Source organism: Malaya genurostris, chromosome 1 (assembly GCF_030247185.1).
Source record: "Malaya genurostris strain Urasoe2022 chromosome 1, Malgen_1.1, whole genome shotgun sequence".
In the NCBI taxonomy this organism is placed as follows: Eukaryota; Metazoa; Arthropoda; class Insecta; order Diptera; family Culicidae; genus Malaya; species Malaya genurostris.
Window position 1 is genome coordinate 80,218,771 of NC_080570.1, and position 27,882 is coordinate 80,246,652.

Sequence of the window (27,882 nt, forward strand, 5' to 3'; positions counted from 1 at the left end):
ATAGGTAGGATTGAAATAACTTCAAGAACCAGAACTAATTGGCTCAAGTGGCACGTTCCCCTAGTTACATTTATATTCATTCCAGAGAACGATTTCACAGTGGAGCTTTTGAAAATTATTGAACGAAAGGAAGTAGAAGAGTCATTACTGTACTTTGCTGAGCGCACAAAATGCATTCAATAATAAATAAAAATTTAATTTACAATAATTATTCAAAAATTATTTTTAAATAACAATTTTTTGAATTTCAAGAAATCCATCATAGAATCTACACACAATCGCACGCAAGCCTGATTTTAGAAACAAAACTAATTTTCTTTGATTCTAATAACTATTGTATTTGATTCCAAGTGATATGAAATCAGATCCAGGTTATATCCAAGGCACAATATATTTGAAATTAATGCTTATTTTATTTATTTCTGTTCGCGTAGAAATTAACAATTATTTGCTTTGAAGTAAATATCAAATGTAAAATTAGCGTTGATTCAAAATAAAATATCTTGGAATTCAAAGTGTACGTGTGTGTACGAGATTCTTGTTTACGCAGCTTCCTAATGATACTTTATTTATTGAATCTCATTTGACAGATCTCGTCCTACACTGAATGAAATCAACATTCCAAAACTAACATTTGTTATACATTACAGAGTTAAATAATCCTTTTAAGAATTGCTTCATATGACAAGGCGAGGAAAGTGGTATTGACCTAAAAGCTGATGTAAGTGTGGGAGAAGCAGGGATTCTATTTACAGGAAGGAATCTGAGCGAAGCATTATGATGTGATGCCGTGTGATGGCGTTGTTGAACTGAAAATTGATTTTTGATATGTACTAGATTCGATACGGACTCGCCTGAGGGTGCCATGTTCGCAAAAAAGAATGTTGCCAATGATTTGTTCGGGAAATGTGAGAGGTGGATATCTTATTAAAATGGTGGAGAATACCAATCTTGTTAAAAATAGGAGAATATCAAATCTCATACATGTACTTTTTTCGTATTTTACATTAATATGTGTTACATTGGAATAAGATGGTTTTTCACTTAGATTTTTGTTGCATTTTTTTGTTGTTTCTATCTTATTGGCATATTGTCGCAAAACTGAAATGTAGAGGCGCTGCTTGTTTAGAGATGATACTTTTAGCAAGAGCTGTCAAATCGGTAGGAAAGGTATCGAACCAAATTTAATGCTCTATTCTGAATAACCGGTAGATTTGGCACAATGAACTAAGGTCAACATTACCACCTCAGAGTAAAAACTTTTTCTTCAACTTCTACTATGATCTTTCAAATGAATTTGCCCGTTTTCATAAGAAATTGTTGAAAGGGTGGAGTAATTAGAAATTTTCCTACCGATTTGACAGCTCTTGCTGAAAGTATCATCTCTAAACAAGCAGCGCCTCTACATTTCAGTTTTGCGACAATATGCCAATTGGAAATTGTGATTATTTGCAGAATTTAGGGCATATTCAGTAGTGTTCTAGTTCTAGATGCATAATTTATGTCAGTTACAAAATTTAAATCTAGATTTCATAACAAGAAAAAATGGCAGACCCAGCAGTATTTTTCTCGTGTTTCAAATATACAAAAAATAAAACGGCATCGTAGACCAGTTTTAAATTTGACAGTAGAACTGGTCGAATAAATAAAACTAGAACGGTTTGCTGGGGATACGTTTGTTCCAGTAAGAAAAAAAAATACAAACCCAGCATTTTGTTCGAATCTTCAAGAAAAATTTGAAAATTATCACCATCGCTTAGTTCAAAGCTCGCCACTCGGGCAGCGCAGCGATCGCAAAAGAGTTGGTTGGATTCTTTAATATACAATAAATAGAACGGCATCGTAGACTAGTTTTAAATTTGACAGAAGAACTGGTCGAATAAATAAAACTAGAACGGCTAGCTGGGGATATGTTTGTTACAGTTTCTGCTCTATTATAGATCTTCCATATAGAACTTCCAGCTGCTGAGTTTGCTCTTAGGGCATATTCAGATGTGTTCTAGTTCTAGATGCGTAATTTATGTCAGTTTTTAAATTTAAATCTAGAAATTATAACAAAATAAACTGGCAGCACCAGCAGCGTTTTATCTGTGTTTCAAATATAGAAAAAAATAGAACGGCAGTGTATACCAGTTTTAAATTTGACAATAGAACTGGTCGAATAAATAAAACTAAAACGGATTGCTGGGGATAAGATTGTTTCAATTTCATTTACTTTACAGACCACCCATATGAATCTTGTAGCTGCTGAATTTGCTCTTAATATATTATGTTAGTTCATTATCTCACATCCAGTGGTGCTGTTATTGCATAAAAGAATTTTTTTTCGCTGAACGATTGGGTCGTGGAATTCACGATGGTCCAAAACTGATTCGTAGAGAAAAAAAAGTATAAAAAATAGCACAACAACAACATTGATTTTGTAGTATCTTTACATTGTCCAATGGGAGAAGATAAAACGTCCAAAGTTGAATTATTTATTCAAAATCTAAATGCAAACAATGCAAAAAAGCTTGCTTTTGTGATGGTGGTTGGTTTTACTTTTTATCACGGATTATTGCATTTACGATACGGTAGGTAAATATAGTGTATTCAAGATGCAAATATATTGTATTGATTACTATCGATTCTACCACAGGAAATGATTCATGTAAATGGTTGCTAAGCGATGGAAGATTCAAAGGCAATAAAGAGTGGCAACCTTTTGGTTGTATGCTTCACAAGTATACGGAAACGTAAGATGAAATTGTTAGATAGTTAGAGGATTGTTTTGTTAATATTGCTTTTGTTTGTAGGGACACGCGAAAGTGCTTTCGATATTTAGCATTCTGGGGTACCCAAAATCACTTCGTTTTTATAGGCGATGCTCGCATTCGAACACTGTATCTCGAGATGATAAATCATTTGAAGCCTAAGGATGCAAATAACGCATCCATTCAGTCAACATTAGGGAAAACAGAGAACTTACAATTTCTGGATTACAAACTACGCCTTCAGATTAATTATATATATGCGAATGAAGTTTCCAAAAATATGATTGATGAATTTATTAAGTGGCAACATGAAGAAGATCCTCCAAGTCTTATAATAGCCAGCTGTACATATTCTACCTTTTACAAAGGAAATTTGACCAAAGATTTACAAAAGCTTTTCGAAAGAAATCTTACAAAAATGGTTCAATCTATAGACAGAATAGTTTCTAAAAAGTCGAAAGTAATTTGGAAGCTTCAGGATCCAATTGACCAAGGTCGTATAAACGATGAATGGAAGAACGTACAAAATGAAGACATTGACAAAATAAATCAAGTGGCGTATGACATATTGAGTTATTCTGAAGCAAAAATTTGGTCGTCATCAAAGATGATAGCCTCGGGACTGATAGATGAATTTATAGATGGAAATCACCTAAGTATGCTAGCGTTAAAACACGATGTTCAGATACTACTGAATATGTACTGCAATGATTATATGAATTATAATGACGGAACATGTTGCAGCAGTGCTGAATCGTATACAATTATACAAGTTATTACATATGCTTTGCTGGGAGTGTGGTAAGTATAAACATATATTCATTATCAGGAACAAAACTATGCGCTGCAGGGTTAACTTTTACTTTCGGTGAAACCATCAACGAGTTAACACGTTGTATCGGGTTAGTGCGTGAAAATCTGAGTATTTTGCGAGAAAGAAAGGATTTTCATCTGTACTTTGGCGAATCCACGTTGTCAGGCAGGTTTTCACTTGATGTCCAGTGAAAAGAAAGTTCATTGGATTATAAACGAGTTAATTTTCTGTAATATAGTTCGATCGTTTACTTCTAGCTTCTTTCTTGGCTTGAAATTATGCTTTACATCTATGTGTTTTGCTCGTTTGCACTAATGATTCTTTGCCATTCCTATAGCCACGATGTTGTGTTCGTAGATTATGATTGGTTCGACATTTTTTACACCGAGATCTTTCAATATTCCAGTTAGCCAGGTTGCTTCAGCTGCCGCAGCACTCAGCGCCACACACTTAAATTCGCTTGAAGATGTAGCTACAATGGTCTGCTTCTTACTGCACCATGATACAGTGCAACAGAATACCTGGTACGAGTAGCTACTCACCTAATTCCCATTTACATTTCAACGGCTTCACTGCTTCAGGGCATAGTACAACCACGGCGTGGCTTTCAACTACGATTCACGATCATTGCGGCTTTCAATATCGTTGAATGTACACGGCGCATCTATTGAAGTAGAAATGAAACCAGCAGAGGTTGCTCTGAAACCAGTGAAGAAATCTAGAAACTTGCATGAGAGTCTGCACTCCCGTTCGATGTGCCTCGTGATTGACTCCGCACAGTCGTCACTTTTGTGATGCGAAGGGAGCGCCCCTGGGTTTGATACATCGGCTGGCGTTTCACCTTAATTTGAATCATTCATCCATCATTCAAATAGATTCATTGTCGGATTCATACTCCGACAAGCTGGCAGCATTACAGTCTGCTTCTGGCAGGTTAGCAACAACATTCTTTGTCTCTTTCCCCTCTTGCTGGTAACGTAGGCTTATGATCAGCTGTTTATTTTTCTCGATATCGGAATCTTCACGAAAAGGGAAGCATATCTCGTTGAATTTGACATCACGAGCAATGAACACCTTCCTAGATGTCTGATCCCAAAGACGATTTCCGTTCGGCGCGTATCCAATCATTACCGCCTCACGACTCTTGCTGATCAGTTTGCTTTGCTTTCGATTCGGAATCCATGCGAATGTCTTGCACCCGAATATACGCAGCTGTTTAAAGTTCGGCTTCATTTTCAACAAGCACTCAGTAGCAGTCAAGTGTCCGCCCTCGCTGGACTTCGATTCAGCAGGTACGTCCCAATGAGAGCCGTCTCGGACCACAACTGCTTCGGCATATGAGAGTCAAGCAGCATCGTTCTCACTTTCTGCATCCCAAGCAGGAGGATCGATCGGTCCACAAACGTCAGAATGCACCCGTTCTAACGGACGAGTAGCTCTCTCTCGAGGACTATCGAACGGTTCTCTGCATTGCTTACCTTGCACACACGTGTCGCAGATACTAATTTGTTTCGGTTTCGGTTCGAGTCCTGTTGCCATGCCATGCTTGACCAGGGTGTCTATGACTTGCTGAATGTCCCAAGCGACGATGCCATAGCATATTCACCTCCGTCATGCATTGTGTCGTGTCGCAGATCCATCGTTCATCTGAAGCTCTATGAGATTTGCTATAATAAAATAATAAATCTATGATATAATAAAATAATACATAATCAAAAATACAGCATTATACCTAAAAATTGCTCATTCCTTTCGAACAAACTTGCTTAGAATGCTTCTTTCATCATTTTGTTGGTTGTTAATAATAACAATTTCAGTTGGTGTAACCCAAATTTTGTTTGAGATAAGCTTAAAGTATGGCTGAGTTTACCTGAGAATTTTCAGCTGTCAAATTGAAACAACCACCATTATAGTTAATCCAAAGAAATATTTATAGGAAATACTTGTTTTTTACGTTCGGTCTGATGGGGTGGCTGTGATAATAAGTTTATATTAAATAACGCGAACGTACGTAATGAAATAAAACTTTATTGACTCAACATAGAACAAATTAAAAAGCACGTATAAATCGCGATGGCGCGAACTAACTAACTTACTGCCGGATGTACATCAACTGGCAACAGCTTGACTGCTACCAGAGAGCACGGCGTTGGTAGAGATCGATTGATCACTAGAGATGTCCATTTGTTCCCAACATCTCCTCGCTTAAAACAGCTGGTAAGGGTCGAACCTGATCGGTGGTCTTCGCAGACGGGAAGAGCGCCGAGGAGCCTGAGCTGCTTCAACTGTTGTGACTGGCTGATCGTCAGGATTCATACGCGGTGCAGATGGTGGTGGTGTCTGATCTGGCTGTACTGATGTAACTTGTAATGGCGTATACTGATCAAAAGATACTACGACTGGGGTAGGTAATGTTGAGACGTGACTTCTTGTAGTTGGTTGCTGGTTTGGCTTTGGTAGATTCCAGGATTGAAGCAAAATGTCCAACGGTAACTGCTGTGTGGATAACCTTGGTAGCTTTGAAACAGGTGGTGTCTCGTCATCAACATTACTTCGGCTGCGCAATTGATTGATATGTGACCGAATCATGCGTCTATTTTCAACCCAAACGTTGTAAAGTACGCTTCCGACTCGCTCCAGAATCACTGCAGGTACCCATCTCCATAATCCAGAAAAATGTTCGATCATAACGTTTACGAGAAAAAAAGTGCCTTTGAAATTCGAATACTTTATTGAGCGATTCATGATTGGTAGATCGACGTGCATCAAGGACCTCGGCGTTTTTCTTGACGAGCAGTTAACATTCAGGCTCGATTCTATTAACGCCATTGAGCTACCTCAATGGCGTTAATAGAATCGAGTCGATTCAACGTAGATTCGTTCGATTCGCTCTTCGCCGTTTATCTTGGACCAATCCTCATCAACTACCGAGCTATGAAAGTCGCGGATTGCTAATCGGTCTAGACACACTGCAAGTAAGACGGGAGCTATCGCGTGCTTGAATGATAGCAGACGTTTTGAATGATAGAATCGACTGCCCCACTTTGCTCCGTGAAATCAACATCAATGTTCGTCCCCGAGCTCTCCGCAATAACGCTTTTCTTCGACTTCCTTTACGCCGCACTAACTACGGGATAAACGGTGCGATTATCGGCTTACAACAGTCATTCAATCGAGTGTCATCTGAGTTCGACTTCAATCTTTCACGGCATAAAACAAGGACAAAATTCTTACATAGTATTAGAATTAATCATTAGGACCACATCGTGTCTGTTGATTTTACAATAAATAAATAAATAAATAAATAAATAAATAAATTATTTGAATGCAGCTTGGCATAGACTAATGATCTTTTTTCAAATGATCCTTGTACCTGGATGATCGGTTATTTCTCGAACTAATGGTGGTCGAAGTGAATCAAGACTGGTTCGAATTGCGCGTGAAAACATGACTTCGGATTGAGACGTCCCTTCTGGTGCCGAAAAATTCTGTGTTGTTTGATATGTCAACACGAATGTATCTAATGCTTGCTGAATCGATCCTCTCCCCTATCTGATTTTTTTGATTGATCGCTTGAAGGTGTCCACAAACCGTTCTGCCTGTCCTTTTGACTGTGGGTAAAAAGGAGCAGTTGTCACATGATTGATACCATTTTCCATATAGAACGAAGCGAATTCAGTACTGGTGAACTGAGTACCATTATCGCTCACTAAAATTTCCGGCATTCCAAGATGAGCAAAAAGACTGCGTAGAATTTCCACCGTGGATAGTATTGTTATTGATTTGGTTCTGATAATTTCTACCCACTTACTCCCTCCCGTGGTTGATGGGCTTGACGGTATTGCAAACATCATCAGATTAATTATTGTTACAATTTAATATAAATATGTGTTATAACTTTTAGTTTAATTATTGAATTTATTGAGTGAGGCATGATTTGAATAAGATGTTGATTGCAATACGCTCCAACATCCGGGGTTAGAGAGGCCGGTAGGGCTTAACTGAGCTCTTTTTTATGTTTCATTTTCATACTACCGGCCCTTATTACCAGTGCGAAGTGGAAATTAAGTGAAATGAACGTACCCCAGTCAGGTTTCACACGATAACGGAATACTTGAATGGTGAATTAAGTTCATTTTTGACGTTTGACGTTATTTATTATACAACGCGTGATACATTTCGATTGTGAGTGAATAAGATGTTGATTGCATTACGCTCCAACATCCGGGGTTGGAGAGGCCGGTAAGGCTTAATTGAGTTCTTTTTATGTTTTATTTTCATACTACCAGTCCCTATTACCAGTGTGAAGTGGAGTGAACGTATCCCAATTGTGTTTCACACGATGACAACAGGTGAACGGTGAATCGAGTCCATATTTGACGTTTATTGGTGGTTTGTGTACAATGGATTACTGTGGAATGAGATAGAATATTGTAGAATAGAACGAAATAATAATGACTTAACCAATGGACAGACCACTGATAGCTGTCAAACGATGTTCATCCAGTTTGTATTGTGAAGATGTATCGTTTGGGACCTGATGGGTGGGATGATGTGTGAGTGAAGTGTAAGAGTAACTGCATGCAAGAATGGTAATAAAGGTCACCATTTCAGCTCAGGATTAGCGATCGACCATTAGTCATTTCATATACGAGAACCATTTGTTATCTCTGTTTGATAGATTAACTTCAGAAGTAACATGAAATTTGGAACATTTTGCTTTGCTAAAACAGCAGTATTGAACCATTTCCGAGCTACTACTATGCGTTATTGCTTCTTAGAGAAGAGGCAAAGACTTTGTATTCGGTATCACAATTCATTTATTAAAAGTCGAGTGATCGCTAAAATGACATGGTGACTCTACTAATGAGATGACTATTGGCACACTAGTTTTAGTTAGGATCTATTAGAGTAGAAATAGTAACTCAATGTTGTAATGCTTGCGTGTAGAATACATGTGGGTATGTATGCATGTGTGAATGTGTGTAAATGTGTGTGTATGTATGTGTTTTTGTGTGTAAGTACAATATACATTTGACCGTGCCTTTGAGTGCGTTGTATCAAATTGGTAGTGATACATTTCGATTGGGAGTCAAGGTTTACTTGCTGCTCAAAAAGTCTGAGTTTATGGTAAACACATATTATGAACAATCGTAGATTATGAAATGGAAACATGTTCTAGGGGTGATAGCTAAATAATTAAAGAGTAAAATTATATTTCTTAATAGTCAAATATCACTAAGCGTTAGCGTAATGTTTACATTTCCTTATCCATTGAACCATTCTGAGTGGCAAAACACACATAATGTATATACAGTACACTAACCCTTGATTTCTCTATCTTGCTTGCATGACACGCCGACAATGAGAGAAAGAATCGGATGAAGCAGAAGCGCTTCTAAAACTGAACAGAACAAGAGGAGAAAAAAGAATGGAATGAAGAAGAAAGAAATAAAAAAAAGAAGGAAGAAGAAAAGAGAAAAAATACCATACTCGTTCAGAACAAGCAAAGCGCATCAAAAAAAAGAAAGAACTAAGAAATATAGCAATGGAATGGAATGGAGTATTAGTTAATATAGTTAATATAGTTAATATTGGAAATGTTGGTAAGAAAAATAATATTATTGCATACAACTAACTTTTACATTCAAGGAACAAAATAACATGCCATAAAAGGACGGAGTGGAAATAATGCTGGGTAACAATGTGATTTCCTCATATTGAAAGAGGCGTTTATATGGCGCGCATGCGCTAATTCAGCCTGATACAAATTAACGGGGAGGGCAATACATTTTGGACAGGGCTGTAAAAAGCTGATTGGAACCCTTTCCCCACCAAAATGTAATATAAGGATAAGGAAACTATAAGGATAATTTCTACCCACTTACTGTACGAATAATCGATACTCCGTAAGGAATACTCTCCCTCGATAGGTCCAGCATAATCTACATGTATACGCTGCCATGGGTACGAGGATTTAGGCCATGGTACTGGTGGTGCTTTGGGTAGACTTTTGGCTGCCGTCGCACAATTATTACATGCTTTGATGTACGCAACAATATCGGAGTCAATTGATGGCAAATAAACATAGCTACGTGCATTTGCTTTTATGCGCTGAATTCATGAAGGCATCGCATTCGGAATTCAGTTGAAATAACTAGGCGTTCGGAAAACATTACACATCCTTGTGCTGTAGATATGTATTCCCTTCGATCGAAGTACTGCTTGATCTCACGGTCTGAGATGCTTGCTTTCGATTGAGATCAACCATGTTGGATAAAGTGATGAACTTTCTTTGACACAGGATCAACGAGAGTTGCATTCTGAATCGCTCTGAAACTAAGAGGAAAGGAATCAACTGCATTCAAATCGATGGATCTTACGTCCTTTTCCATGATGATGCTAGCAACAACAATATCTTCTTCGGTGTAGGTCACTTCGCCGACGGTCATTAGGCATACGGTCAACTGACATAAAGGTCATTTGGCATAAAAATATTTGGCATACACACCATTTGGCATAACGGTCATTAGGCATACGGTCATTTGGCATACGGTCATATGGCATACGGATGGATTACAGGTTTGCCTGCGAGAGGCGGCCTCTTCGCAAGCAAGCCTGTATCCATCCGTATACCCGAAAATACGTAAATACGAAAATCGTTGAAATAAGCAAAAAGAAAATTATTTCATTAAAAATCAATAAGTTTCTATTTTCGCTGTCGTTTAAATCGCTCATTTGTTAAAAATCTGCAAACGAAATCACATAAAATGAAACCCGTTAACGAACCGATGAGTAAAGTGAACTGCACGCTTTTTTTTTAATATATCGTTTATTTAGACCAATTGTGGTCGTTCACCGGGACGCAAGCACTTCCCTGGCCTACTGCTTTAGTAGGAAACGGACGATTGGAATTTACTTTGTCCATCACTCGTACCGTTGGATTCGTTTAGTGCAGTGTTCACAGTGCGAGTTTCACTTCAAGGCGATTACAGTGCCTTTCTAAATAACATTTTACGAGAAATCAATGCAAGATTCATATTGGACATTTTGGACAGTTGCAGTAATTTTTTGGGTCCATTAAATAGCCAGGCCTACAAGTTCAAATAGTTTTTCAATCTGCTTCGAAATTTTCGTACTCTTTTCTTTGTCGTATACCATATGAAAGTTGAAAAACTAAATTCTGAGCAAGAATTTCCACCACTTCCTGGGACTTCAAAACCCCCGAAAGTCCCTGTAGAACAATCAGAAAACTTACCAGAAACTGGGTTCGTGTAAACTTTCTGATATTGTGTACTGGACCATGACTACCTTCAATATTTCTGAATCTATTAAAAACCTATTAATGGCTTTTATTCCTACAGGTAATACATTTTAAAACAGTTGACTGCAAAATTGCCCCTTCTTTCAGCGATTGTATCCTTCGATGGCTAAGTCACTCACCGAGTTCACGGATATAATCACTGTTATACAGTGAAATTGTAGAAGTATCATCCCAAAAATAGATCCTTTCAAATTTCTAGTAAACAATCTGAAATATGACGCACTTGCATTGTGCGAAACTTGGCTAACTTTTGAAATACCCTTAATATCCCATGATTTTAACACCATTCGCCTGGATCGAGATAGTCCCTACGGAGGAGTACTTTTGGGGATCAAAAAGTGCTATTCTATTTATCGAATTAACCTCCCCTTGTTACAAGGTATTGAAGTTGTCGCATGTCATGTTACAATCGAAGGCATTTGATTTGGACCTTTGCATTGCTTCCATCTTTATTCCCCGCCTCAGTTGGGCATCGACGGCTCAGTGATATCATAGAGCTCCTTCCCGCACCGACGTTGGTTTTAGGAGACTTTAACTCACACGGTACGGGATGGGCCTGTCTTCACGACGATAACAGATCAGCTATGATCCATGATATTTGCGACAACTTCAATATGACAATCTTGAATACGGGAGAAATGACACGGATTCCTGCACCACCAGCAAGACCAAGTGGATATAACCCTTTGCTCGACATCGCTACGGTTGGATTGCAAGTGGAAGGTGATTCCTAATTCCCACGGTAGCGATCATCTACATATTGTAATTTCAATCGCCTGCGAAATAGAACCATCGAAGACAGTCAATGTTTCGTATGACCTCACACGAAATATTGATTGGAAAGATTATGCAAATTCGATGTCTGAGGAACTCGAAACAGCGCAAGAACTTCCTCCGGAGGAAGAGTACACGTTTTTGATTGGCTTGATTCTCGACTCCGCGATTCAAGCTCAGACCAAACGTGTACCCGGCGCAAAAACTAACATCCGTCCTCCCAATCCGTGGTGGGACAAAGAGTGCTCATCACTGAACGCTGGATATTTGATTTCGCTAAAAAAGTATGCCCAGACTCTGCTTCGGACCAGAAGATCTTCCGCGCCGCAACATCAAATACAAACGAAACACCTTTTTCGATGGTAGAGTTCTCACTTGCGCTCTTTTCGTGTAACAATAAAGCCCCGGGGTTAGGCAAAATCAAATTCAACTTGTTGAAAAATTTGCTGACGTTTATTGAATTTAATCAATAAGCTTCATGAGGATATTTTCCCACATGACTGGAGACAAGTAAGTGTTATCGCCATTTAAAAACCAGGGAAACCAGCCTCTGATCACAATTCATATCGGCCGATTGCTATGCTATCCTGTATCCGGAAATTGTTTGAAAAAATGATTCTGTTTCGTCTAGACAATTGGGTCGAAATTAATGGCTTGCTTTCAGATACACAATTTGGTTTCCAAAGGCAAAGGAACGAACGATTGTCTTGCGTTGCTCTCAACCCAGATGGCATTTGCTCGTAAAGAACAGATGGCGTCAGTTTTCTTAGACATCAAGGGGGCTTTTGACTCAGTTTCCATAAACATCCTAACTGAAAAGTTGCATCAGCATGGTCTTTCACCTATTTTGAATAAATTTTTGTACAATCTATTGTCCGAAAAATACATGTATTTTGCGCATGGTGATTTGTCGACAATACGATTCAGTTACATGGGTCCTCAGGACTCATGCTTAAGCCCCCTTTTATAACTTTTTTACATAAACAACATTGTTGAATGTAACACATCTTGCACGCAAAGGCAACTTGCCGAAAACACGTTGTGTCTATTATAGGACCCAATACTGTCGATCTCCAAGGACCATTGCAAGATACCCTCGATAACTTGTCATGGGCTCTTCAGATGGGTATCGAGTTCTCTACGGAGAAAACTGAACTGGTTGCATTTTTAAGGAAGCGAGAACCAGCACAATTACAGCTTCAACTAGGGTGTGGAACCATAGCTCAGGTCTTCACATTTAAATATCTCGGGGTCTGGCTCGACTCCATAGGCACCTGGGGATGTCACATTAGGTATCTGAAACAAAAATGCCAGCAGAGAATCAATTTGCTTGGCACAATAACCGGAACTTGATGGGGTGTCCACCCAGAAGACCTGATCAGCTGTACCAAACAACGTTATTGTCCGTAATGGAATCTAGATGCATCTGCTTCCGATCCCTCGCGAACACCCATTTCATTAAAGTGGAAAAAATTCAGTAATGTTATTTGCGTATGGCCAAGGGTGGCAAGCAGTCGACTCATAAGATGAGTTTCGAAGTGCTCACGGGCGTCTTTCTGTTGAAAAATCATCAAAAATAAGGATAATTTCAGTCGTTATTCTCTGCAAAGTGTAAGATAGAAGGACTGCCGATAGGACCGTAATAATCGGAAGAAAGAGTAAAGAAAGAGGAACTGTCATTTGTACTTAGGTTTTTTTTAGTGTCTTCAAATTTCAGAATAAGTTTGCATAATGGTAAAAGTAGGATCAGGTAACATGTTTAATAATTTTTTAAAGAATTTTTAGAAGCCGTGTTTTTAGTTGCCAGCCGATGATCTGCCTAATTTCACCAAAATTTGTCTCAGTAATGTCAAATTGTGACAATACTTGTTTAGTAATCTTGGTATTGATTTCAATAGGATTCGCTAAATCGACAAAGCTGTCGACTTTCATTTTATCCACCGTTTGCAAGGAATATTTGATTTCCTTCTTTAACAGCTGAAATTGGTTTTTCAGAGTTCGTAAGAGCTTGTTCAGTGTCGATGATAGGAGAGTCAAATTTAGATCATCTCAGTCACTAGATGCATAGATTGTTGATGTTTTTCCAAAATGACAAGCGTACATTTTAAGAATTATAGAAGGATTTTGTTCTCTCGCCAGAACCCAACTCTGAAAGAATGTCGTATACGTTTATAGCAATGGCCTCATGTGCACCTCGTGCACTGCACAACTGGCCAAATAGGCTCTGTGAGAACTTGTATGCACACATTCAGGAGAGGCTTTCGTGGCTTATGCTTATGGCAGTTGAAAAAAAAATTGCTGTCTCAGTTGCAACGTCGAAACGGTTCTGATATCATACCATATAAGCAGTGCACAACCCGTAAATTTTGTCATGAGACGCCACTGGTTGTTAGAAGTAATCGGGTTTGAGGGAGGAGTGTTGTGCTTTCGTTCATTCATTTTTAATTTTTAACCGTATACTATACCAGGCTAAAAAAGTATTGGAATATACTAGAGATGGTCAGTCCGCGTACGGTCCAAAAGTTCCTAGTTTTCCTCGAAGATTGAGTGTACTGGAGTTTTTTTATTAAAGAACGATAGCTCTCTATTCTTCTCAATACAATAGTCTTTCGAAACGTTTGCTAGTTTGAGGAATCTGGTAGAAGTTCGTGAACTATGAAAATGTATACAAAAGAGAATGATTATTGGTAGAACACATGCAAAAAGACTTTATTATTATTGAATCTGTTTACTACAAAATTTAATTTATAGCTCTCATATTTTAGAAGAAACATACAAAGTTTTAGAAAAACGAAAGAACGGTTCAATAGAACTAAGTCTTTCGGTACAACTATCAAGTTTTCAACAGTTCTTTGAAATGAACGGTTTTGCCCATTTCTAGAATACACTCCCGCCTAGGAGTAACTTGCACAAGTTTTAAGAAGGACTGATTTTCCAGATAGCCTTTAAAAGACTGATTCGGTGGTAGTCTTGAAAAAGATTGAATAGTTCGAAAAATAATTATTTTATTTCAATTGTAAGACTTTAAATTTAATGTTTCATCATTAGGCTTTCAAATAACTGATGTTATTTCTGGAAAACTACAAAACACCACCTATAATCGTCGAATATGATGTGAAAGCTGCGTGTTGATTTTTCAAGAAAATTGCAATAATTTTGATGCTTCATTCCTTCGTGAAATGCAAGACTGATCACTTTCATCACCGTTGGCCAGATATGTTTCTTGTTTTAATCCTATTGTTACATCGAAGTTACTGGCGAAGTAAAATACAGAATAAAGATGGAATACATTGGACTGGATGGTACTGTTAGTTCAGAAGATAAACGTTTGGACAAACTGTGGATGAGAGTTTTAATCGTAGTTCCAAGGAGATACCCGAAAAATACTTATTTCTCAACTCTCGATGTTTTTTTTTGACATGTAAAAAAACCGGGAATTTTTAGTCTCGCGCACCGGGAAAACCGGGAAAAAACCGGGAAATTGAAATCGCTAATTCACTTGCCACCCTGCTTTCTCATATAGAAAGACTATGCAATCACAGTGAAAACCGACTTTTGAAACGAGGCCCGGAACAGAGTTGATGTCTGTGCGTGTATGTGTATGTATGTAAGTGTGTATGTGATAAATAATGTCACTCAATTTTCTCAGAGATGGCTGGACCGATTTTCACAAACTTAGATTCAAATGAAAGGTCTCACGGTCCCATAGATCGCTATTGAGTATTATCGTCAAAAAGATGATCAAGATCCGATCCGGTTCCGGAATAACAGTGCGATTAGTAAAAATTTTCAATTTCATGTGTATTCAATTTTCACAAGCGATGCACATTTTTGTTAAATTTAGTGGTAAATTCAACTAGCAGACCTTGTTAGTTGGTGGACATATAAATCTACTTTGGGACTACTAGTGCTCGGTTTCTGCTTCCAAACGCATCGGTAATAGTGAAGAAGAGTTCTAAAACCGGAACTCACTACGATTTCTCAGCTAAGGTTAAACCGATTTTCACAAATCATGATTCAAAATAAAGCTCTCAGTATCTTAAGAGACACTGTGCAATTTCATCCAGATCCGACTTCCGGTTCCGACATTCTAGGGCAATAAGTATAAAAACCTTTAAACTGTCATACAAAATGATGCAAAATCGGTACGGAAGAAAAAGAAAACGCACCCGCACCAGTGTTATACCTGATTTAACAGCTCAAGTACAGCAACCAGGCCCGTGTGCCTTTTACGGGTGTTTTAACATACACTTCAAACTTCTAACTTTTTACTGTCTAGTTATTTCTGTAACACATGTCTGAGACCTTCTAAATAATTATATGTTTTTGATTTCGGGAGGGGCTAGGGCCTCGCATAGTGTGGACGGAAGGCAGTGATGGAAATAATTACTCTAGCTAGAACCGCTTTGATCGACGGTATCGGTTTTTTAACCCTTTGTCAAGCAAACCATAAAAGGAATTACAACGGATGTGTTCTCGATTTAGTGTTTGGTCCTCTCGAGCTACCATTAAATGTTTAGAATAGCACCGCTCCACTACTACCCTTCATCACCCTCAACAATTTCATTTACAATTGATCATGGTAAAGAGGTCAGTCGAACTGCTGTTTTGAATGAACCTAGAGAATTAAACTAATAAAAATAGATTTTTATGCTTTGATGGAATTTCTTCTGAATACTAATTGGGAACATTTAAAGGATCTCGATCATGTGGACACCATGGCTGTGTAATTTCGAAATCTATTGTTGGAGTGGTTCAACTCTAATTTATTCTTCTCCTTGGGTGAATTCTCGTTTCCGTGCATAGAAACGAGAGCGCAATCATTGGAAACGAAAACACCGTCGATGGCGCTCTTCTAAAACTAAGCAAAACTTCAAGAAATCTAGTGATGAATATCGGTTATTGAATGGTGGTTTATATAATGCGCTTATGTAGTGTGTGTACAGTTTGATCTACGGCGGAATTCCAGAAAAAAATGGAGTTTCGTCAATTCGAAACGAAAATGTTCGTTCATCAATCCCTCCGATACGGATGGGTAGGGTGAGATGTCAAGTTATAACTTTTCATCGTAAAATCAATCCCATAGTATTCGATTATCAAATTGATGGACAAACGCTTGATAGAGTCGAACTTGTCAACGATATCGGTGTTTTGTTGGATGCTAAACTCACTTTTGATCAACAGCGATCAACTTTAATTTCCAAAGCAACATGGCAACTCGGATTTATTGCAAAAATCTGCCGGGACTTCAAGAATCCGTATTGTTGAAAAGCGTTGTATTACTCGTTGGTGCGTCCATTATTTGAAAATGCATGTTTGATTTAGAGTCCTTACCAACTGGTTGGGAATTTGCGGATAAAACGTGTACAGAAAAGATTAACTCGATTTGCTTTGCGGGACCTTCCTTGGCGGAACCCACTGGATCTCCCACCGTATCCTGACCGTAGTCGTCTGACTGGAAACACTAGAGCGACGTAGAAAATTACAACAAGCGTTACTTGTGGCTAAAGTAATTAACGGCGATATTGCCTCTCCAAAGATCTTATCTCTTTTCGACTTCCGTGCATCTCAGCGACCTCTACGCTCGACTAGTCTATTTCAACCCAGGTTCCATCGTACTACATTCGGACTTCATGAACCTATAACAGCATGTATCCGAGCAGTTTCCAAAGTTGAGCATCTATTCGAATTTGGTGAACTATCGCATAAGTTTGCACAAAAATTTTCAAGTGTTGATCGTTTGTACGTCGCGTTATTCATTAAGATTTGTCAGATGAATTATTTTAACAAACAAACAAATAAACGAACATTAGGTTACCGATTGCAATGCGAACTTTGCATCAAACAAGTGCAAATAAATCCAACAATCCAAAATACACCATACAGTGTTCAATATCGGAGAAATGAATCCCAAATAGCATAATGACAGTTTTTTTCACCGAGAAATGCAAATCTGAAATGAAATTCGCTATTTTTGTAGTCGTTAGGATTACCAATTTGGCAAAATGTGCCAACGAAATCACGTAGAAATAAAATACTTCACAAAAATTGCTTCATCATTGAATTAATTTGCATTGTAAGCAGTTCGGCTTGCAGGATGTACGAATAAAAGGGATCCTTCTGCGCCATTTTGATTTTGATCTACTTTGTTCATCGTTTGCCCTGTTGAATTTGTATGGTGCACCGTCTACAGTGCGGCTTTCGCTTCAAACAACTGCAAAAAATACGTCAAAGTATGAAACAACGGAGTGAATATACAAATAGACATTTATAAGGGCCATGAATGAGTGTGCTATAACCCGCAATGACGATGAAAACATCCTCCAGGATCCAGGCCATTTCCAGTGTCTCCACCAGTGCGAACGGTACTGTAAAATGACATGAAACAGCAGATAGTCAAACCGCACAAATGACAGCAGTCGCCGATTTTATTTCGCCGTGACTATAAGAGATGAAAAATGTCATAGGTATCAGACATTTTTTTCGTAAATGTCGCCGCTTGCTCTCATCGATAATAAATAGTAGTTACTTCCAAAATCAACAACTTTTGAGAGACAGTCGCCAGCAAGGCTAAACTTTGAAATTCGTTTTATGTCCATTCTCATGAGGTGTAAGTGGACATGTACAAGACAGTCTTTCTTTCCAATGCTGACGGTTTTTTTGCTGTATCCTTACGTGTTTTGTTTCTCTGCACTCCCGTTGGAAGGAAGCGGTTCAGTGAGAAAAGCAAAGTAAATGCTTTGACTTCCAGAATTTGGATGGTGGGTTCGTTTTGGCAATTCGGGTGTATTAAAGGACCAGGCGGACTAAAACTTATATTAGACTTGTCTAGTGGAGAATTGATTATCGAATAATTATTTTTTTCGTAAAATGTTTGATGTCTCAAACAATGGTTGCTATGCAAACCTGCAACAGGACCGCTTGCTGGTGTAACCGATTATTCCAACACCCCCTCTGAATCGGTAAGCGCCAGGAGCGCCCTCAATTTCGGAAACGTCCGATGTCCAATGCTTTGGTGAATACATCTGCTAGTTGATTTTCTGTTCCTATGGCTTCTAACCTAATTTTTCCATTTGCCACATGATCCCGTAAAAAGTGATGCTTCACGTCTATGTGCTTCACACGCTTGTTCTCGGTAGTCTTAGCCATTGCTATGCTGCCACGATTATCTTCGTAAAGCTTGAAAGCACTCACTATTTTTTTCCCGTTTCTTCCCGTTTTTACCCGTTGACAATAAGACATTTCGTATAAAAGGAGCAGCATTACAGCATTCTTTCAAACAAACTTATAAAACCGATACACTGAAGAAGGATGTAAGTAACATTCCGAAATACGCGTATCTGTATTGTAACGTTTGTTATGCTTCATTAAAGTATAGTGACTTTGTGAAAGTGTAATAACGTGACAGTGAAATAGTGGAATTAAATGGTACAGAAAAAGTGAAACTGTTGAATACATTCCACTAACAGCTCCAGGTAAAAAATAGTGACAATGGTTACCAAGCCAAGTGAGCCAAACAGGTTTATTAAGTTAAGAAAGAAAATTGTGGGAATATCCAAAGATATTGCGTTTTTGAAAAAATGCAGTAGATTTGGATCAATTCCCACATGCTGTAAGGTAAAGGGTGGGAGATCTTTTTCTAGAAAAATTCTAATTAAAATTCAACACGAAATTTTGAAAGAGAAGGTTAAAAAATTGTATAGCATTCAGAGCATAAAAACTTTGGAATGCTATAACCTTCACTTGAAACTAGCGAAACAATATTCCCACGACTTCGAAACTTTTCTAAACAAAGTAAAAATTGCAGAACATTGTGAATCTGAACGCAAACGAATTCTTCTTCATAAGAAATTCGAAAATTTACGTTCCAAAAATCTTTCAGACCGTCCCCCAAAACCTCCAGTACAATTTTTGAAGGATTTTCTTGTAAATCGTTCATCTCAAAATTTTACCAATGAACAAACTAATCTTCTAAATCTTGGTTTAAATTATGCAATTTCTTCAAAAGTAAATCTTGAACAAGTTATTATAGACATAGAAACAGGTTTAAATAACTGTGATCTTTCGTTTCCTCAAATTAATGACGCCAGAACTATCGTAGCTGACGTCATTAAAAGTACTTCTTTGAATAATCAGCAAACCATTGATGAAAAAGAACTAGTGAAACAATTGCGAGAAAAGCCTGTTTTTTATGTAAAGGCTGACAAGGGAAATAAAGTAGTTACTATGGACAAACAAGATTATGACGACTTGATAACCCAAAAAATTAATGACGGTCCTTATAGGAAACAAAGAACCGATCCCCTTCCTGAAATTAACAAAAAAGTGGATAAAACTCTTCTTGAATGTAATCCAAACTTCGATATCAACCTCAATCACCTCAAAGTTCCTAACCCTTCTTTACCCAAAATCAAAGGACTACCAAAGGTTCACAAACCTGGTAACGAAATAAGGGAAATTATTTCTTCAGTGGGAGCCCCTACCCAAAAAATCGCCAAATGGCTAGTAAAAGAATTCCATTCTATGCCAAAAAAATTTTTCAGTAGTTCAGTTTCCAACACACAAGAATTTACGAGTCAACTTCAAATGGTGTCATTCGATGTAACCGCCTTATTCCCAAGTGTCCCGGTGAAAGACTCAATTAATCTATTAGAAGATTGGTTACTTCAACAACATAGTAACAATTTATGGAAAAGCAGTATGGATGTAAATTACTTCAAATTCAGAGGCGGATTTTATAAACAGTTACAAGGGGCACCAATGGGTAATCCGCTCTCCCCGTTTTTATGCGAATTGTTTATGGCAAATCTTGAAGAACTTTTGAAAAACCAGTGATTATTACCTAATCGCTGGTGGAGATACGTTGATGATATATTCTGTATCATCAAACGCAATGATTTATCAACTTTCTTACGAATGATTAATAACTTACATAAAAACATTAAATTCACCTATGAGGAGGAGAAAGACAACAGTTTACCTTTCTTAGATATCCTCATTATCAGAGAGGCAAAAACCTTAAATTTCGAGATATACAGGAAGCCAACCAACACAGATCGGGTCATACCAAATACTTCTAATCATTCCCACCAACACAAAATGGCAGCTTTCCACCATATGATTCACAGAATGCTGACCTTATCCCTTAAGAGAGATGCTGCAATAAAAGAGAAAAACTTTATTTTCGAAATTGGAAAGCTCAATGGATATCCGGAGCGTTCAATTCAAACAATCCTCGACAAAAAATTAAGATTGTTGAAAAAACAATCACTTACAACTCTGTCTCCCCCATCGGAAAATTTAAAAAGAATATCGGTAGACTTCAATCCAAACATTGCACATCCTTTGAAATCAAAACTAAATAAATTTGGTTTGGATTTAGTATTCAGTAGCATGAACTGTCAATTGAAAAATTTACTAGGTTCTACAAAAGATCCTACGGATAATTTGAAAAAATCTGGGGTATACAAAATCTCGTGTTCTCATTGTGATAAAATATATATTGGACAAACAAAAAGAACTCTAGACATCCGTTTCAAAGAGCACGTCGCTGAAATAGCGAAAGCATCTAAAGAATTAGAGAAAGGACTACCACATCATTTCAAGTCAAAAGTAGCTGAACATGCCTTTTCTGAAGATCATGAACTCACTACCAACGACATAAAAATCATAAGACAAATTTCCAACCCATGGAAATTAGACACAGCTGAAAGTTTAGAAATCTTCAAAAATAACTCCATTTCTTTATTGAATCGTGACCAAGGAAATAAGCCCTCCTGGCTATTCAAGCTATTACCGACACATAAGATACAAATAGATTCAGGTAATACTTAATCCCTTAAGGTGAAATGTAGCGTAATAAAATGCGCGCAAAATTTTATCCGCTTCAGTTGAACGAACCGTCGCACAAAGCGTACCAAGAAAAACGGACACATAGAAACAAGAACTTTTTTCGATGATTGAGCGCAGTGGGTTTACCTCTCGTTATATTGGCTTGTAAAACAGACTGGACGTAATGGATTTTTGAATCCTTCACACTTTAAATATATGCTAATTCAATCGTTATTGTTAGTGATTACTCTTACACTAGAGCTATAAATCATGAGTAATTATGAATGACTAACATGAGGCTATATGTATATGTATTGACCAACTTGCTAACCATGTATATGTCTGAGTTTAGTAGCAAGCATGGATTCTCCTACAAAAGAACGATTGAAGACGAGATAACATTCAAGTATTTTCGATATCTTTGCCAGTCGTTCACCAGGCCCTTCCCGCCGATGAGATAGAATTTACGTAAGAGTATTTACTTAATTCGCATGATAGAGCGCGATTGAATTTACTTATCGAATACATTCAATGCCAATAAATTCCATTCTAATTGACTTTCATTATCATCTTCAAATAAGTAGAAAGTATTATTTCTGTTGTGTCAATAGGATCGTAGCACTAGCCATGTAATCGAAGCTATGCTATGAGTCGGCTGCGAAGTCTGTTAAAACAGAAAGGCCAAATTTCTCAAAAGGAATGTAATTCCAAGACTTCTACACCCAGACATTTTCCTGGTGTGGATTCAGTATTCTCCCAATACGGTTCCGCCACTCCTTGTCTGCGAAGTTTGTTGAAACAAATGGTCATATTCAACAATAAATGTAATACCAAGACCTTGCAATGCATTGAACTCAACAGAATTGGACATTATTAGCATTATAAAGGACAGTTACTTAGAAAATAAACGATTTCTTACAATACCCATTTTATTGTAATCAATTAGTTTTTATTTCAACACAAAACCCAATGGTGCATAAATTCGCGTCATTATTTCATATGTAATTTTTGCTCACGATATAATGCCACCGTGCCCACCGTGCATTTCTCACACCACCTCAATACGAAACAGCAGCGCGCAAGCAATAAAAAAAATGCGGAAAAGTTTATGTAAACTTTTTCAAATTTCAGTTGTTTTAGCTAATATTTTATAATTTTGAGTTGCATTTTCAGATTCTTTGTGAAATTCTGCTACAAACACTACTTTTCAGTTCTAAAATTATCCCCGTGGAACGGAACAGTAACCGTTTATACATTTCAAAAACCAATTACGGCTCGCCAAAGCAAAATTTCAAAATTCTAAGAATACTTAGTTATGATAAATTTGATTTCGAAAACTTAAGTGTTTTTGGTTTTTCGAAAATCGGTCTAATTTTTGAATAATTGATCAAAAACGCGATTTTCGCATTCCGCTACATTTCACCTTAATATCCCACTTCTTCAGTTTGTTGCCCTCCGCTGACAATCAAACTACCGTTTTACCCGTCTGTTACTACCTGTTTCTTCCCGGTTTTACCCGTTGACAATAAGACATTTCGTATAAAAGGTGCAGCATTACAGCATTCTTTCAAACAAACTTATAAAACCGATACACTGAAGAAGGATGTAAGTAACATTCCGAAATACGCGTATCTGTATTGTAACGTTTGTTATGATTCATTAAAGTATAGTGACTTTGTGAAAGTGTAATAACGTGACAGTGAAATAGTGGAATTAAATGGTACAGAAAAAGTGAAACTGTTGAAAGCACTGTTTGGCTCGATCTGTTTCAAATCTTCTAATACTCCATTCAACCACAGTCCTTCCGAAACTGCCGCGCTTAATGCCGCATACTCAGCCTCGCACGATGACAATGCAACGGTTTGTTGCTTTCGACTAGCCGAGGATACCGTACTACCAAATACTTTGTATATGAATCCACTGACAGACTTTCGATCTACAGCATCTGATGCCCAGTCAGCATCTGCATAACCAACTAACGGTTCTGCTGTTTCGGTTCGCTTGTACAGCAGCTTCATTTTCCTGGTTCCTTTTAAGTACCGAACCACTCGCTTCAATGCTTGCCACTGAATTTCTCCAGGCTGACTTTGGAAACGCCCAAGGTATCCAACAGCATAGCAAATATCGGGACGCACACACAGCATGGTGTACATTAAACTTCCCAACAATTCTCGATAGGATTGAGAAACTGCGCCCGCGGTCTCTACTGGAAGCACACAGCCTTTTTCCATCGGAGTCTTGACATTATTGCAGTCTTGCATACCAAACCGTTCCAGCTCATGATCAACAGCGACTTCTTGAGAGAGCAACAAAGCACCAGCAACACGATCATACTGAATCTTGATTCCGAGGAAATGATTTATTGCACCACAGTCAGTCATCTGCAGCTCTTGAGCAAGGGACAATTTAATTTTCTGTACTAATTCCAATCGATCGCCAACAATCAGTAAGTCATCAACGTAGATTATGATGTATATCCCGCCTCGATCGTTAATCCTGGTGTAGAGGCAGTAATCGTGTCGGGATCGACAGAAACCGATTTTTAGTAGGAGTTCGTTTAGCTTATTATTCCAACAGCGTGGACTTTGCTTGAGTACATACAGCGATCTTTCCAGTTTGCATACATGATTTGAGGGAGCAGCAACTCCTTCAGGTACCGCCATATAAACGTCTTCTTTCAATTCTCCATAGAGAAAAGCAGTCTTCACATCGAGCTGATGGATGAACATCTTCCGGTTAACAGCTACCGCCAAAACGGTTCTAATCGTCGCCAGCTTAGCGACAGAATACGTTTCGTCGTAATCCACACCAGCTTTTTGCAGAAAACCCTTGGCTACCAGACGGGCATTGAATTGAATCAGTTTTCCATTCTCGTTTTGCTTCACTCGAAAAACCCGCTTGGGTTTGAGAGGAACAACACCAGCTGGACATTCTACTACTCGCCAAACATGATTTTCATTGAGTGACCTCAGTTCATCTCGTACAGCTAGCTTCCACTGCTTTTCGTCAGCTCTTCCAGAAATAGCACTGTATCCTTCAGGAACATCGGAATTTAAGCGACCAGTTTCATCATACAATGTGGTGGAATCGGCGATATTTGGACTATCATCACATGCATTATCATCTGGAGAATCGGATTGAACGGCAGTGAATATGTTTCCGGTGAGAAAATCTTTTGACTTACCAGGGAGCTTGCGCTCTCGTTCGCTGCGCCTCGGGGTTACCATTTCAAGGTTTGAACCACGGTCTGTTTGCGAAGGGAGCGCTTCAGTTTCGTCATTGTCTTCGTCATCAGTTAGAATGTCGTTCAACTGTTCAGCCATCTCGTCATTCTGCACGGTTGGTCCAGACACCTTCACATCGATCTTGTCTAGTTGTAATTTTTTTAGAACATCTGCATGAACAAGCTTTTTGATTGAAACTTTTTAAAACCTGAATTGAACTGGTAATGAAAACACCGCCGTTTGCATTTAATTTATCGCCACAGATCGGTCACAGCGAATATGACAGTCCCTTTATGAAAATATAATGACATGTTGAGCTCGTGACATTCTCGAAACCCGTCACCGAAAATGAACAAAGCAGCTATTTATCCAGTATGTACGTACGCTACCACAAAGCGAACGCTGCTGTGAGAGATTGCGACAAAATTGATTGTTCTCGTTGTTGCTGTCGTATGTCGTGGCTCTCATGATTGCGTCAAGCTCTCGTGTCATTGCGTGTTGGCTACTGTTGAACGTAGCAGCTGCGCATATCGTTGACAGTGACTGTCTTATGCTTGGCGAAAGTTTAAAAAAAATGTCAAATTGTCGCACCCTTGGTCTCCACATCAAAACAAGCAAAGGGTCTGTTCGATTTCCTCATATCCATTAATTTGGTTTTATAAAATCGAATTTCAATCAGTTTCGTTACTAATACATACAACGTCCATCTTCAGTACGAGTGCCATTTGAATGTATGCCGCGCGATTTGCACTGGGTGCGGTACGTTAGCGTTATAGCAAAGACATCATATTAACAACATATCCAGCTCTCACATTTCCCGAACAAATCATTGGCAACATCCTTTTTTGCGTGTATGGTGCCCTCAGGCGAGTCTCGTGCATAGAAGTAAGGAAGCGAAATGTCAAATTCGTGCGCGCCAAAACAGCAGCACTGCGCACTCATACAATTGACATGATATGTTGAATGTGATGCCGTGCGATGGCGTTGCTGAACTGAAGATTGAGATCGCTCCAAGCTGACAGGGTCTGGTTATAGAGAAGGGAACACAAGCAAGTAGCTGATTTACTGTGTGCGCCATTCGCCACACGAAAAGCAACCAATTTGTTCGGAATTTGACTCGTGGAAATAAAAAAAATACTGTTGAAAATCGGAGATATGGTAACCTTCTGTTCTTTTCATAATCCAAAGTATTTTATGAAGAGCTAATATGATTTTACTTAAAATGGATGATTTATTAGTGATCTACCCCTTGTCGACAGCAGTACAACGTCAATCTTGCGGTAATGTCTCTGACATTACTTACTCTAAGCTTTTCATCTAGCGATTGCGGAGAAAACTGCTTTTGCGTTTTTCATCAATGGTTGTTTTTCTTAGATTGTAAGTAGAACCTTAAGGCGTACAGTTGTTCCTGTAATAGTACATAGAATAGACGTTCAATACAAGATTGTATGCATTATTTTAGTATTATGCATTTGTCTCGAATTGAGTGTCTGTTCAAAGTGGTGCAAATACGTAATTTGAAACCTAATACTTATTGTTTTCTAGTCTCGCAATAGCCTGTGCTATGGTAATCAGACGTTGGTTAATGAGGATTCGAGGAGTCAACATTTATATGCCGTTAAGTCAAGCTACATCGACCACTGCCACGGATTCACAGTCACCCATTCTGGCATTGGCATCATTAGCGTTTATAATGGGATATTTCTATCTATGTGATCGAACAAATTTCTTCATGAAGGAGAACAAATATTATTCAGAGTTCAGCTTTTGGATTCCAGTTGGCTATGTGTTCGTCCTGGGTTTGTTTTTCACCGAAGATAGCAAATTTACTAAAGTTTTGCACCGCGATCAGACTGATGAGTTTAAGGGATGGATGCAACTAGTTATTCTGATTTACTATATGACAGGCGCATCACATGTTCTACCGATTTACATGCACATCAAAGTACTCATCAGTGCATATCTCTTTCTCTCTGGATATGGACACTTTACATACTGCTGGCAAACCGGTAATACGGGAATTGTTAGATTTTTTCGTGTGATGTTTAAAATCAATTTTCTGACTGTGGTATTATGTTTATGCATGAATCGACCATATCAGTTCTATTTTTTCGTGCCACTTTTATCCTTCTGGTACTGTATGACTTACTTTTTATCTTCGATTCCTCCACGGATTTCTGCCCAAAGCTCTGAGAACAACGCTTACCAATACCTATATGTGGTACTAAAATTTGTTTGTATGTTGAGTATAATCACAGTACTTTATCTGAGCGAAGTATTCTTTGAACGAATTTTTGTTACTCGTCCATGGAAGGCGCTGTTTGTTACGACAGATGACGATATTCACGAATGGTGGTATCGCTGGAAGTTAGATCGTTATACAATTACCTACGGCATGATTTTTGCAGCCATCTCTCATATCGCTCAAAGATATTATATTTTTGATGACAATAATCACGGGAACTTATTTTCGCGACGAATATCACTAACATCAACTCTAGCTGCTTTCATAGGAATTGGATTCTACACGACGTGGAGTTTTTTCTGTCGGAATAAGCAGAATTGTGAGGAAATTCATTCGTATGTTGTTTTCATTCCTATCGTAGGTTACATTCTACTAAGAAATATTTCTGGTATCCTTCGCACTCGGTACTCTACATTTTTTGCTTGGTTCGGGCGAATATCATTAGAATTATTCATATGTCAGTACCATATCTGGTTAGCTGCCGATAAGAATGGTGTGTTGGTACTGTTACCCGGGTTTCCAACGCTTAATGTATTGATAACTTCTTTTATATTTGTTTGTGTTTCACATGAAATTCATCGTTTAACAACAGTATTACTACCATATGCTGTACCCAACGATTGGAAGCTAGTACTCCGTAACATGCTAATATTTGCAGTAGTGCTTATTCCGATTGGCCGCTATGATGGAATGTTCTGAAGACTAAAGTGATTGTTTCTACATTTATATACGAAAATAATGCCGTTCAAGTAACCAATAAGCAAACAATTAACTAATGTAACCAGTAAGAGAACATGTAGAAATGAATCAAAATAAATGTTGTTTCCTTAATCATAAGTTTGTTTTTATTTTACAAGGTGAAATGCATTTACGCACTGAGTGAAATGCTCTCCAGCTAGCTGCTCCGCTCCATGGAA

The 27,882-nt window shown here is 38.2% G+C and overlaps 1 protein-coding gene across 2 annotated transcripts; it reads left to right on the forward strand.

The window, feature by feature from the left end:
- The first annotated feature begins 2,363 nt into the window (after positions 1–2,363).
- On the forward strand, positions 2,364–27,796 carry LOC131440603 (N-acetylneuraminate 9-O-acetyltransferase). Of its 2 annotated transcripts, none has more exons than XM_058612031.1 (4): positions 2,364–2,573; positions 2,639–2,735; positions 2,796–3,554; positions 26,266–27,796. In XM_058612031.1, the coding sequence occupies exons 1-4, from the start codon at positions 2,444–2,446 to the stop codon at positions 27,662–27,664; spliced, it is 2,385 nt and encodes a 794-aa protein (XP_058468014.1). In that variant the 5' UTR covers positions 2,364–2,443; the 3' UTR covers positions 27,665–27,796. The 2 variants fall into 2 exon arrangements, with proteins under 2 accessions (XP_058468014.1, XP_058468015.1); XM_058612032.1 differs by having other exon boundaries at positions 2,441–2,577.
- Positions 27,797–27,882: the final 86 nt, after the last annotated feature.